At 36.7% G+C, this 14,785-nt stretch overlaps 1 protein-coding gene across 1 annotated transcript in view; it reads left to right on the top strand.

The window, feature by feature from the left end:
- The window catches only part of LOC132544497 (leucine-rich repeat serine/threonine-protein kinase 1-like), a 45,599-nt gene extending 32,432 nt beyond the window's left edge, over window positions 1-13,167 (top strand). The window contains exons 18-28 of the mRNA XM_060208100.1: window positions 128-419; window positions 724-1,002; window positions 1,454-1,680; window positions 2,067-2,614; window positions 3,009-3,266; window positions 4,389-4,613; window positions 6,480-6,608; window positions 8,210-8,404; window positions 9,346-9,507; window positions 10,162-10,287; window positions 10,555-13,167. Coding sequence (XP_060064083.1) covers window positions 128-419; window positions 724-1,002; window positions 1,454-1,680; window positions 2,067-2,614; window positions 3,009-3,266; window positions 4,389-4,613; window positions 6,480-6,608; window positions 8,210-8,404; window positions 9,346-9,507; window positions 10,162-10,287; window positions 10,555-11,706 — 3,593 coding nt within the window. The 3' untranslated portion in view covers window positions 11,707-13,167. The remainder of the gene's footprint in view (window positions 1-127; window positions 420-723; window positions 1,003-1,453; window positions 1,681-2,066; window positions 2,615-3,008; window positions 3,267-4,388; window positions 4,614-6,479; window positions 6,609-8,209; window positions 8,405-9,345; window positions 9,508-10,161; window positions 10,288-10,554) is intronic.
- The last annotated feature ends 1,618 nt before the right edge of the window (window positions 13,168-14,785 follow it).

A 14,785-nucleotide genomic window follows, 5' to 3' on the forward strand; every position in this document is an offset into this window, starting at 1 on the left:
TGTCAGTACATGTTTACATTTTCCACAAATATTGTTAAAGACGACAACAAAATTAATCTTTTATTTTACATTTGTTAATCAACCCAAACCTAAGTATATTAACAAATATACCCCTTTCATGTGACAGTGACCCAGTTTCTGGTGGAGACAGGCTCACTGCTACACTACAGTGACCAGTTACGTGGTCTAAGTACATTGTACATCCTCGACCCTTCATGGCTGTGTGACCTGCTGGCAAAAGTTTTAACTGATGACTACAATGGTATTGATGGACAAATTGGGCGTGATGGAAAGATCAGTGTTGCAGACGTGACAAAACGATACATGGATGACCCAAGTTTCCCTGACGAATACATTGGCCAATACCTTCAGCTGTTGGAGCGATTTGAAATTGCACTGTCAGTGGACGATGGGAGAAGGTTGTTACTATAGCAGATATATGAGATAATGAGATATTTATTGTGCTTGTTTTTAATCTAATTTATCAGCTACTTGATAACTATCTTTTATTTATCATTTTTTAGTTAACTTTTTAACTATTTAATTGTGGATTTAAAAAAAAATAACCTTGATTTAAAATGATGATTGATGCAATAAATGAATTCAACTTGTAAGTATGAGCTGTTGACATGAGTTTCCTGTCTATGTCAGGACAGGACATTATTATAACTTGATTTTCTATATTTCAGATTGTTTATTATAACTTGATTTTCTATATTTCAGATTGTTTATCCCGGGTCGTTTGTCACAAAGTCCAGCCCTGCAGCTTCATTCTCAAGAGTATAGTGGTACTAATGTGTATCGACTCTATCAGATGGCCTTCATACCAACGGGTTTCTGGAGTCGTCTTCTGTCGCGTATAATGGCTCGCCTTCAACTGCTGGAGCAGCCAAATTGGAAATTTCAGTCCTCAATGTTAGGAGCAAAGCAGACAGGGACACGAACTGTTGGTCAGAGCCGTATGCAGCACACTGTCATTGGAAGGCAGTTCTCTGGACATTTGTGTGTATTTCATATACTTATCTCTGTATTAAATTAATTTTATAGAAATCTTATTTATCTTATATTTCCATATCATCACAAACATATCATGTTTTACTTACAAATAGGAAGGCACTCATCTTTTCACTCTTTCCCTTTCACTCAGAAGTCATGTTTGAAAGCTGAAGATCACTAATTTCAGCCCTTGTATAGCATATTACAAATTGTGCCATGGCCATGAGGCTACAAAGTGAAATGTTTCCACTTGGGATTAAACCTGTGACCTGTGATTTCCTAATGTTCTTTAAATTTGTTCTTTGATAGAAATTAGCCTGCACATTACAACTTAAACTTTACTCTCTCATCTTTGATAGAATTGGCCTGTACAGTACAATTTGACCTTTGCTCTCTTACCTTTGATAGAAATGGCCTGCACAATACAATTCAAACTTTACTCTCTTACCTTTGATAGAAATGGACTACACATTAAGAAGAAGGATATGATCTACTGGCAGGATGGCATTTGTATGAGACACACTACAGGGTACTTCAAACTAGAGACAATCCGTATACCTCAGAGAAGAGAAAGACCTTCTAAGATGGGTATACTAGTTGTGGTCCATTCTACGGTGGATGAGTTTTCTATTTTGGGCACTATAGTAGATGAGATTGATGATCTGTTGACTGACCACTATCCAGGTAATGATCCAAACACTACTTTGGTATAAAGGTATTCCTGACCACTTTGTCGCCTATTTCTCATTTGTTACTTTATAGTTGTTTAATCTTGAGAGGGACAACACCCAATATTGGAAATAGAGCAAATTCCTTAAAATACTACTCTTCCTGTAGGAATGATTGGATTTTGCCCATATTTGGTCAGAAGCATCCTTTGATGAAGAGGATTGCGTTTTTTTATAAACTTTTGGTTTTTGAATGTTTATGTATTTGGAATTTTTATGTAATATAAGTTTATGTAATGAAAGTGTTGGATGTTTATGTAATGTTGTGTTGGAATGTTTATGTAATGTTAGTGTTGGAATGTTTATGTAATGTTGTGTAAGTATCAGGGTGTTTAATTGTAGGTCTGTTGGAATGGGATAACTCTGGTGAGCCGCGAGTCCAGAGATATGCTTTATGTCAGCGCTGCTATGACGATATTTCCACTTCATCACTGCCACCAGACTATGATCACTTCACAGTGGAACACTGCGCACGGGTTATCCGTACAGACGACACAATGCTGTGTAAAACAGGATCACTTATTCCTCTGGAGCAGCTTGTCCCAGAACTTCTTGTTAAGGAAATTCCTCAAGAGTACCACTTGGATCAGACCAATTTAGAGGTCCAGCTTGATGCCATTCTTGGACGAGGTGTTAGTGGGTCAGTGTTCAAAGGTCGGTATGGCAACATTGACGTAGCAGTCAAGTATTATCATGGCATGCCCACTGGTCTTCAATCCTCGGGGATAGATAGCATGGACAGTGGGAAAGCATCCTGGCCCAAAGGTATGGCAAATAACTCATCAGAAAAAACTAGCTCTGATTTCCAAGATGAAGCCAACCCATATGGAAACTATAAGGACTTAAGAGAAATCACCACTTTAGATACAGACGAAGCCAATAGTCTGAAGGTTTGTCGATTTTATTATGTGACATACTTTGGTGAGTTATTTTCTTTTTTTTTTTTTTTTTTTGTTGATTGCCAAAATGTGCAGTTCAACTGATTCAACTTTTATGAGGAGATGAACTTGAGTTGCAAACCATCACAAGACAACTGCTTTCATTTTTCAAATATAAAAGATATGCAGTACAATAATTGTAGTTATTGTGTTCTAACTAATCTATGGGGAGGCGTATACCTGGTACTATCTATATCAGGAAAACCTATCAACAGATTGAGTTTATACCTAGGTCACAGAATCATAATATCAAGTTCTATACCTGATAAGATGTTCTAGTTTCTATAGAAGTTAATCATGTCTTATATACACTTTCAAGTTTATTTATGATTGTTTGCTGTTTCAGGCATGGAAGTCATTTATGGAGATGAGACAAGAGGTCGCAGTTACAAGCAAGCTTCAACACCCTTGTGTCATTTCATTTATTGGTATCTGTGTCAAACCAAAGCTTCTCATGTGTCTGGAGTTCGCTGCCCTTGGCAGTCTTAGGAACGTTCTGGATGCTGAAAAAGTGAACAGGAAACCGTTCAATAAACATCGTGACCGGGACAAGGTATTCAGAATGATATTAAGTAAGGACCTGACGTACAAGATGGTGTTTCAGGTAAATCATATTTATTTATTTAACTTCTGATCTTTAATAAAATTGATCAACAATTGAACATTGTGTAATGCAATTATTTTTTTCTTATTTTGAAATTCATACTTTGTGAGCACAATAGCTTTGAAATCTTACAAAACTCCTTATTATGTATAAATTTTTATTGATCTGACCCACGTTATTACCATTATGGTACATTGTATATTTTGGAGAGTATTCTACAACGGCCCTTTAATACAATTATTTTAGCATAGTGTGGAATAGTCCTAATATACATATGTATCTTCAGAGCTTTAAGATCAAACATCAGTCCTATTGATAAAAGGGTTTTATAGGTGAAGATTGAACTGTGTCAAAACCTTCCCTATTAATAGCATGTTTGGTATATTAGTAGGAGAATCTTTTTGAACTTTCTGCAATTTTTGAGGCCGAGGGTAAAAGACCATTAGGAAATTGTATACTCCATAGTGGGGGATTTAATTTTACTATAGTGGTTGAGTGGTGCTGTGGTAACGCACTTGATTTCACCAAGGTGTCCTAAGTTCAATTCCCTGAACATTTATGTAAAGGTTTGGGTACTTGACCACTTTGGTTTTCCCTGAGTACTCCAGTTTCTACCCGAAATAAGACTATTTGGGCTGTTCCAACAAGAGTGATTAATTGAAGTTGAAATAACTTGGTTGGAAATGGTTGTAAAATAAATAACTTTTTTTTTCATTTTCTTTAATTTCACTTTATTCATGGTCCAAAAAGCCCAGCAAATATTTTTACAGTGTCAGAATCAACATCTTAGGAAATGTCTGTTTGACTAGAAAACAAAGATCTATGATGTGAAATTCTTGAGAGATACCATGAAATGGTTGCTCCATGACTTCCAACCATTGTTATAACTTACTATTACTATAATAACTATAGATGATTGAAATAATTTCCATAAATCCTTAACTTTAATCTTTATTTATCCTTAATTTCAATTTTGATAAATCCTTATTTTTGATAAATCCTTAATCCTCATTAATCCTTAATCTTGTAAAATCTTTAATCTTTATAAATCTTTAATTTGGATAAATCCTTAATTTGAATCTTTAAAAAATCCTTACCTTTGATAACTCCTTAATCTTGCAGATTGCCACTGGTCTGGACTATCTACACAAGCATGGAATTATCTACCGTGATCTCAAGTCTGACAACATCCTGGTCACCACGCTTGACCTTACTGCCCCGGTGAATCTGAAGTTGTCTGACTATGGAATCTCAAAGTTCTACAGCTCTGGTGGAACCCTAGGCATGGTGGGAACTCCTGGTTACCAGGCCCCAGAGATCATGGATGCTCAATTCTATGACGAAAAAGTAAACATTTCTTCATTTGGTAATAGTTTCTGTCCCTCTGTTTGTAATTACTTTGTCCTTCTGTCTCTTTGAAATCAGTTTACTTACGTCTCTCCATCACTGGTGTCATAAATGTGCCTTAATCTTAAAACTCTCTTTAAGGATTTTAAGAGAAGGAATATTCATGGAAATAGATTCAAATGTCATAGTTGCTTCCAAAAGATTTCAAAAAGTGCAAAATTCTGAATATGTTGTAGATTTGAAGTAGAAATTTGAAAAATTTTGAAGTTTAAGGTCAAATATTTTTAAAAAAAAGTACTGTAAGATTATAAAAAAATACCTCAAACTTCAAAGATATATAAAGGGTCATTAAAACAGCCTGAAGATTGCCTGTCATTGTATTACTTCCTACTGTAAACTGAACTGGTTCAAAATGGATGTCCAAAAAATGTGCTGATGACTGACAAAATACTTCTGCAGTAGACCATCGCCAGTAATCATTATAGTATTGTTATAATTGGAGATTCCACTGTTCTTTTTAGTGTAAATACCTGGCAGATTTTTTTCTTTTCTTTTTTTGAGACTACCATCATCAGATGGTGGGCTATTGAACTTGCCCTACATCCGTGGTCCGTCCATCAGTGAATAATTTTTGTTATTGCTATTTCTTGAGAAGTTCTGGATGAATGTTTCTCAAATTGCATATGTAGGTTCCGCTTTGTCCCTAGTTGTGTCTGTTTAATTTTTGGGACTGATCAAATAAACAAAATGGCCAACAGGTGGCCATCTTGGAATTTTTGCAATGAAGATTGTTATCGCTATTTTTTGAAAAGCATTGGATGGATCTCTTTTAAACTTCATACATAGGTTCCTCTTGGTCTCTAGTTGTGCCATCTAATTTTGGGACTGATCAGAAAAAAAATGGCCAGGAAGCTATTTTGGATTTTGACTTTGAAAGCTTGTTATCACTATTTCTTAAAAAGTACTGTATAGATCTTTCTCAAATTTCATGTATATGTGTCTCTTGGTTCCTAGTTGTGCCTGTTTGAGTCTGGGACTGATCAGAAGAACAAGATGGCCAACATGCATCCATGTGGGATTTTGCATAGTAAAGATTGTGATCCTTATATCTTAAAAAGCACTGAATGGATATCTCTTAAATTTCATATGTATGCTCCATTTGGTCTCTCATTATGCCCTTTTGACTTTGGGACTGATCAGAAGACACAAAATGACTTCCAGGCAACCATTTTGGATTTGGCAGGTAAAGATTATCATCACAATATCTGCAAAGGAATGTTCAAAATGTCTGATCATTAAGAGCAAAAACAGACATTAGAAAGAAAAGAAGAGAAAAGATCCAACTTTAAAATGGCAAATAAAGATCAAACAATGGTTGGCCCCAAGAACCCTCTGGGATCTCTTGTTTCATTAAGGTTTTTCAGTCAGTCATATATTTTTATATACAAACAAGATTCATTTAGGTAAAAAATGTAACAGATATCTTTTTCTTTGAAGACATCTGACTGCATATCCCAAATATTGATATGGTTTTCTGGAACCACAAGATTTGGCATGACTGCCACAGCTTCTGGTTCAGCAAATATACCAAACACCATATATATACAAATATATTCACCAGTACATAACACTCATTTGATTTAGTGTATCATAAGGGATCAAATTTTAGTTGTAGGCTGAAGCACATTCCAAAATTATTTCATTTACCACATTTATCCTGTAATAAGACCAAGAGGCCAAAACATCTGCTTTTACTCAGAGTAAGGGATGGACTTATTACCAGGCATGGGCTTGTTTTTGGATGAATATGGTAATTGACAATTAATTTAATTTGTAAAAAATTATAAATAAAAATCTGCAATTCAGGTGGATATTTTTTCGTTTGCGATGGTCATCTATGAAGTGGTTTCGGGAGAAAGGCCGTATGGAGACCTTCGTAATATTGGACAAATTACCACAGCCATCAAACAGGAAGGGAAGCGTCCTAGTCTTAAGGTATGTAACTATCAAAATTGCTGAAAAATGGAGCAAAATTTCCCTGTTTTAGTCACAGAACCCCTATATCACTAGTGACGCTTTCTCCATCAGTATGATGATATTTGTAATATGTTTTAATTACTGACTTGCTTGATGTTTTCTCACATAAAAAGCTGAATTTGACATCATATATTCCTGAATCACCTGTTGTATCTTCTAAAAACTAAATACTTACATCCAGCTATCGCCACAATATTGCCAATACTAATTACTACAATGGCAGAGAGATACACTGTCAACCTTTTGAAGAAAGATAGAAAAGATATTAAACATGGAGGGGAATTTTTTTTTACTAAGGGAAATAACTGTGCATTACTTAAAGGGAAATAACCTTATTGATAGAGACATACTTGTCACTGTAGCCAAACTGTCTAGGAAAATGGACTAGATTCTATAAATGTCAAGTGTACGGGAGGTTGGGGTTCACATCTCAGGTCAGCTCTTCGTAAAAAGTTTCTCTCATACAAAGTCTTCAGCCCATGGTCTCTGCTCTACCTAAAGGAATTTGGAATCAACATCTTACACTGCTTTCAAGTAATTGAATTGTCCTGTAGGATAAGCCTGTTTAGATCTGAGTCTGCTTTCTGAGGAACCTTGACATAGCCATCTGAGACAGGAATGGCGCAGCAGCCAAGTGGTTAAAGTGCCAGGCTGTCTTTATCAGTAGCCCTCCACCTCTCGGTCGAAGGTTTGGGGCCTACATAGGGTCAAGTACTGGCCATAGGTTGATGGTTTTTTAGGTCATCTGACCCAAAGGGTCATAACGACCTACAGCCATTGTGCCTCGTCTGTCTAAGATGACCGCCATCTTGAAAAACACATTTTAAACTTCTCCAGTTTCACTGGTGCCATTGAGCTAAAAATTGGTGAAAATGTTAAGGAAAGGTAGCTTACAAAGTGTTGTTATTTTTCAACATCAAAACTTTGAAACGGCTGTCAGGGAGGCCATGTTGTAACATGATTGCACAATCATGGTTTTCCTGTGCAACACCTATTTCAAACATTTTAAGTTTCACCAGTTAGATTTGGCTCCAACTTTATTGTCAAATAATAGAAAACACACATTACAGTTACCTACTCCTCACCAAAACTACCATCTGCATCTTTGAAAAGAGCTTCTTAGTAAGTTTTCATTCAAAGAAGAAAAAATAACCTTTCTCCCTGCTGAAAGTTTTTGTAGTCAGATGACCATTAAGGCCTAAGTGCCCTGGCTTTCCTCCACACCTGAACCTGGCGTGTTTTTAAATGACCCTGACTGTTAATAGAACATAAAGCAACAATTAACCAAACCAAACGGTAATAGAGGCCATTATTTCAGTGCTTCCTCTGGGGATCAGACCCTAGATTTCTGGTTTCCTAGGTGTGCACTCAACCAGTTGAGCTAGAGAGAATTAGTATTTAACCAAGTAATATATGGCGACATGCAGGGTTACACAATTCCAATCAGGAAAGAATTTCTCCTTGGGTGTGCCAGGAGGTATACTATAATTAGTATTTAATACCAGGGTTATGTATATCACAAGAAACAAACAATTATGTATACACATCATTGCTTTCAGAGTTTCAACTTAGACACACGTTTTCCACAATTAGAACAGCTGATGGAAAAATGCTGGAGAGACAAGGGGACTGACCGACCCAGTACAATGGATATTGTTGATGGTGACCACCTGCGCAGTGTCCAGTTCCTTTGTAAACACAAAATCTTTGACAAATGCCATGGGGAAATAGACTTGATCACACCTGTCACAGATGTAAGTCATATTTCATTTTATCAAACATTTCATATTTCAATATCTTCAGCTAGAGGAACTGTTACAAAATAAAGCTTTCTTTGGATATAAATTTTTGTATTTTATATAAACATAAAAAAAACCTTGAATAGGACAAGGAATGAAAGATTAAAATGGCACCATTTAAACTTTTCTTCCACAATGTATAGATTGAGACCATTATAAGATTTAACATTTAAAGACTCTAACACTGATATTATCACAGACAGTAGAGAAACGTTCACTACCTTCATTATAAAGATAAACAACAGCTGTGATTTTAAACTTAATCAGTTACTGAATGGTATTCCTTTTATACATAAAACATAAAACTTGTGTTAAATTTACCCAAAAAATAATAAAGATATATTTAAACTTAAACTTCAGATTTTGACCCACCATTTTTTTTCACCTTATTAACAAAAGGGTGAATTAAGCAAAAGTTCCCATATGCAAACTTAATTAGAAAGCAAATATTTCAAATTCTAATGAACATGACATATTACACTAAAAAACATAAAATACAGAAACTGTACGTTGTAATGTGACTCTGAAATTTATCATAATTACGAAATAAAAAGTAACAACGTTTTTGTAAATGTGTACTTACACTATTGTAAATATGTCTTCCCTTGAAATGAAGGGAAGAAGATATATTTAGTACTTCTGGTTCTTAACCTGGTTCATATATAAAAGGTATCTTAATGAAAGTTGTAGGATACATCACTTACCTAAAGCCAATTAGGTCACTGTGACCTTGACCTCGAGGTCGAAGTTTAATAACTGTGAATTTGTTTTATTATTGTTCAGGCAAACTGTTGAAAATGAATTAATGAAAGTCCTTTCACACCTTTATCACTTAAAGCATTATGTACATAGTCATTAGGTCAGTGTGAATCTCTAGTTAGAACGTTGTTTTGCAGGGTGAAAAGCGTTTGGTTTGGATTTGGGAAGGGACAGATACAGACAGAAGTTACACCATAGTAGACATGACCACCTGCATGTACCATGAAAAGAAGCCTTTGGCTGGCCCCACAGTCACCTGTATGTGTAAGGTTGATCAGGAGGTGTGGCTTGGCACAGATGTAAGTAATAATTGTACCATGTCATACACATTCCTCTTCTTCACTTGTTTTCTTCTCAAGCCATACAATTTATATCTTGTATGGATATGAATCTGTCAAGATTAAATATTACTGCAGATAAAATGACTCCCTACAGTTTTACAGTGAAATAAGCATGTCCCTGAAAGAAACCATGAACAAAGTGTACGACAATTGTTGCTAAATATCTGAAGTCCCATTTCTGTATTTACTATTTTTCAATTGAAGTACTTTAAATTACAAATCTAGGTATGGATACTTACCAATATTTTGATAAACGATGTCAGTTTTGCCCTTATACAAATGACATATGGCCTGCTCCAATACAAGGTATGGGCCCGCTTTAGTATGCGGTCAGGGCAGAGGATGAGGCAAGGGATATGAGATGTCAGATTTGCCCCATTACAGATGACATAGGGACTGTTCTAATACAAGGTATGGGGCCTCTTTAGTATGTAGCAGGGCAGAGGATGAGGCAAAGGATATTAGATGTCAGATTTGCCCAGTTACAGATGACATAGGGACTGTTCTAATACAAGGTCACATGGGGTCTCTTTAGTATGTAGCAGGGCAGAGGATGAGGCAAGGTATTTATATGTAAAACTAAATGTTCCTTTTTACTCCTAAAAACAACAGGTAGGAAGTGATGAGGGAATGGTTGAAGTATGGAAACAATTGACCTCTGGACAGCTTCAACGCCAGATCACTTTTGCATGTGATGGTATTCCTACAAACATCATCTACCTCAAAGGTAGCAGAAAGGTAAGCAAATCTTCAGTTAATATATTTCTACCTCAAAGTCTAAATGTTTCAAAACATTCTGCCACTACCTATGCATTTCTATACAATAATGATAAATTCTTCTGGCAGTCTAAATGTACATCACAATTATAGCTAGTGAGTGTGGACATTTCACATGTGAATTAGGACCTTTACATCTGGAAATAAAAATGAAATTGAATATTCCATTATCTATGAAAATCAAAGATTAATTAAAGGCTACATAAAGAAACTGGTCTTTTCTTTCAGACTGGAAATAAACTTTATGTGACACTTCATAATGGGAAGTTACGCACATACACGATGACCTTGCCATCCAATCAGGATTCACTCCAGACTGAAGTTTCTGAAAGTGGATGGTCCTGTCAGCGTAACAGTCAGCAGATTTCTGACAAAGAGGCTTGTTGTGCAGTACATGTCATGTCCTGTAACGGAGAAGAATTATGGGTTGGTTGTGGCCCAGACATAGTCGTGTACAGTGTAGCCACATCAATGGTTGAAAATAGAATCCATATCGGGAAAATGCTGCAAGAATATGTATGTGATTACACCAGTTGTCTGAGTGTACAGATGTTGGTGCAGGGAGATGGCCGTGTGTGGTGTTTGATGTGTGATACAGCTTTTATTGTAGAACTAGATACAGATATGGGCATAGCCACACATATCTACAGCTGTGATCTTGACAATCCTCACAGTATGAACATGGCTAAAAAGATGCCGATGGATATTCTTGAAAAAGTTGGAAAAGATGAGGACACTGAAGATGATGATGAGGATTCTTCTGGCAGCTCTCTGTCCATTGACATTGATTTTCGTCCCAAAGTACCGCCACGAAGGTCACCTTCAAATACTGTTGAAGGGCCACCACAACGCCCTCCACGACCTAGACTGACCAGTATACCAGCATTTCCAAAAAAGAACACAGTACCAGATAAAAAAGGTGGTACGCTTCCCTCAATGTCGCGACGGTATTCACTCAGCAACATTGTCATCAACTCAATTTGTATTGTTGGTGACACAATCTGGATCAGTCGTAACCGTGGTGATATCCTCATCATCTGTACATTAAACTACGAATCATTCAAGAAAGGGGAGGTAATAGCCATTTTGAATTGTAGAAATGACCATTATCAAGTTAAAGGAAAGGTTGAAACTGTCCAGGAATCTCAAACAGGTCATTGTGTGGTGGAATCTCTGTTATGTGTCAATGATTTGGTGGTGACTGTGATTCGAGACAATCTCACACGCTCACATCTGGTTGGCTGGGAAGCCTATAGTTGTACAAACATTGCTAATATTCGGAGATACTGGAAGGTACGAGCAAGGGAAGAGATGGTAAAGAGGAAATCACGACTTCAGAAACTACAAATACCAAGTCAAATTTCTGAAGGCAATTCTTGAATTATTGTTTAGCTTTCTTTGTGGTACATATATATATATATATATATATATCAGATTTTCAGGAAAGATGAAGTGAAGAGATATTATTGTGACCATCAGGTGTTACTTGATTATTCCCGCAACAAGACCAGGAGGCAGACTTATAATCTATAGCTCTGCTATTGATGCCAATGGATTTATCCCTGGACATGGCCTCGGTGCCAAATAGATACAATACATACGTGAAAGTGTGCCAGGTAATATAACAATGCACAAGGCATCTAACTGTTCCATTAGAACAGTTTCTTGTAGAAATTGTTTTTGTTTTTGCTACATCATGTAACATGTCCCATGTGTGTTTTATGTACCTTTGTGTTAGTATAAAATTTGTAGTTTCTGTGCCATAGCGATTCATGTGGTTGTAACTGTCTGTTAGAATGGACTGTTGAGTTTTAGTGCCACACCACTCTGTGCCATGAGGTTGTACCTTCATAATAATGTACAGTGGAGATTCTGTGCCACACTGCTCTGTGTGGATGTAACTTTATATTAATGGACAGTGAAGTTTCTGTGCCACACCGCTCTGTGAAGATGTAACTTTATATTAATAGACAGTGAAGTTTCTGTGCCACACTGCTCTGTGTGGGTGTAACTTTATATTAATGGACAGTGAAGTTTCTGTGCCACACTGCTCTGTGTGGTTGTAACTTTATATTAATGGACAGTGGAGTTTCTGTGCCACACTGCTCTGTGTGGTTGTAACTTTGTGTTAATGTACAGTGGAGTTTCTGTGCCACACTGCTCTGTGTGGTTGTAACTTTATATTAATGGACAGTGGAGTTTCTGTGCCACACTGCTCTGTGTGGTTGTAACTTTGTGTTAATGTACAGTGGAGTTTCTGTGCCATACCGCTCTGTGTGGTTTTAACTTTATATTAATGGACAGTGAAGTTTCTGTGCCACACCGCTCTGTGTGGTTGTAACCTTGTGTTAATGTACAGTGGAGTTTCCGCTCCACGTGGTTATACATTTGTGTTAATGTACAGTGGAGTTTCTGTGCCTTACCACCATTATTAATTAACAGCGGAGTTGATGTGACTCACCGCTCCATACGGTTGATATTGTAAAGCTGTGATAATTTGTTGAGAGAACTATTTATCTTAGGGTGTATTGCGACATACATTGTAGATTGTTGATTATAACATATAGCTTCAGACTCAAAACTATGGGATGGGTTTTTACAGGAGACAGAATTTTTTTACATTTCTGCTAAAATTGTGTAAAAAGATTTACTACAAGATATGACCATACCACTGTGTAAATACAGCAGTTAAACCATTCCAATTTATTTTGTTTATGAACAGTTCAATTACATGATAGTCTCATTTAGTTTTTGTCTCACAATTTCTCGAAATATTATATGTAGAAATACATAGATACTGGAGTATAGAAGCTGCATTCTGATTTATCATCATCTCATATTATTGCTCAATTATTGAACATTAAAAGATTTCACATTGTTTTGTTTTCCTCATTGTGTGTATCAAAACCTTTATTTTCCTCGATTTGTTTGTATTTATTGATACTATAAACTGTATCTTTAGTCATGATAGCTATTTGTGCAGGATTCTTCATCACAACAAAAAAATCTTCATTAAGATCTGCACTTCAAATGTGTGATTCTAGTCTTTGCAGTAAGCTAATGGTGCAATAAACATCCATTGTTCAATTGTTTGGTATCCACTTAATTCATTTACATGATTTTTGAATGACTCAGAATCATGATATTTGGCAAGCAGCATGCTGGGATAAAGGGTCTTTCATACAAGTGCTGTGTTGAACCTATAATCTCATTTATAAGGTGTCTACCTATCTCAGAATCTTTGCCAGATGTCTATCTCAGCATCTTTATGTCAGGCGTCTATCTCAGCATCTTTATGTCAGGTGTCTATCTAAGAATCTTTGCCAGGCGTCTATCTCAGAATCTTTGCCAGGTGTCTATCTCAGAATCTTTATGTCAGGTGTCTATCTAAGAATCTTTGCCAGGCGTCTATCTCAGAATCTTTGCCAGGTGTCTATCTCAGAATCTTTGCCAGGTGTCTATCTCAGCATCTTTATGTCAGGTGTCTATCTAAGAATCTTTGCCAGGCGTCTATCTCAGAATCTTTGCCAGGCGTCTATCTCAGAATCTTTGCCAGGTGTCTATCTCAGAATCTTTGCCAGGTGTCTATCTCAGAATCTTTGCCAGGTGTCTATCTCAGCATCTTTATGTCAGGTGTCTATCTAAGAATCTTTGCCAGGCGTCTATCTCAGAATCTTTGCCAGGTGTCTATCTCAGAATCTTTGCCAGGTGTCTATCTCAGCATCTTTATGTCAGGTGTCTGCCCATTCTAGCCTATGTCAATACCAGGTAGTCTTTTGAGGACTGAAATCTGCCCATTCTAGCCTATGTCAATACCAAGTAGTCTTTTGAGGACTGAAATCTGCCCATTCTAGCCTATGTCAATACCAGGTAGTCTTTTGAGGACTGAAATCTGCCCATTCTAGCCTATGTCAATACCAAGTAGTCTTTTGAGGACTGAAATCTGCCCATTCTAGCCTATGTCAATACCAAGTAGTCTTTTGAGGACTGAAATCTGCCCATTCTTGCCTATGTCAATACCAAGTAGCCTTTTGAGGACTGAAATCTGCCCATTCTAGCCTATGTCAATACCAAGTAGTCTTTTGAGGACTGAAATCTGCCCATTCTTGCCTATGTCAATACCAAGTAGCCTTTTGAGGACTGAAATCTGCCCATTCTAGCCTATGTCAATACCAAGTAGTCTTTTGAGGACTGAAATCTGCCCATTCTTGCCTATGTCAATACCAAGTAGTCTTTTGAGGACTGAAATCTGCCCATTCTTGCCTATGTCAATACCAAGTAGTCTTTTGAGGACTGAAATCTGCCCATTCTTGCCTATGTCAATACCAGGTAGTCTTTTGAGGACTGAAATCTGCCCATTCTTGCCTATGTCAATACCAGGTAGTCTTTTGAGGACTGAAATCTGCCCATTGTTGCCTATGTCAATACCAAGTAGTCTTTTGAGGACTGAAATCTGCCC

This window comes from Ylistrum balloti, unplaced genomic scaffold, assembly GCF_031769215.1.
Source record: "Ylistrum balloti isolate Yb309-2 unplaced genomic scaffold, AGI_CSIRO_Ybal_v1 Utg369800, whole genome shotgun sequence".
Lineage (NCBI taxonomy): Eukaryota > Metazoa > Mollusca > Bivalvia > Pectinida > Pectinidae > Ylistrum > Ylistrum balloti.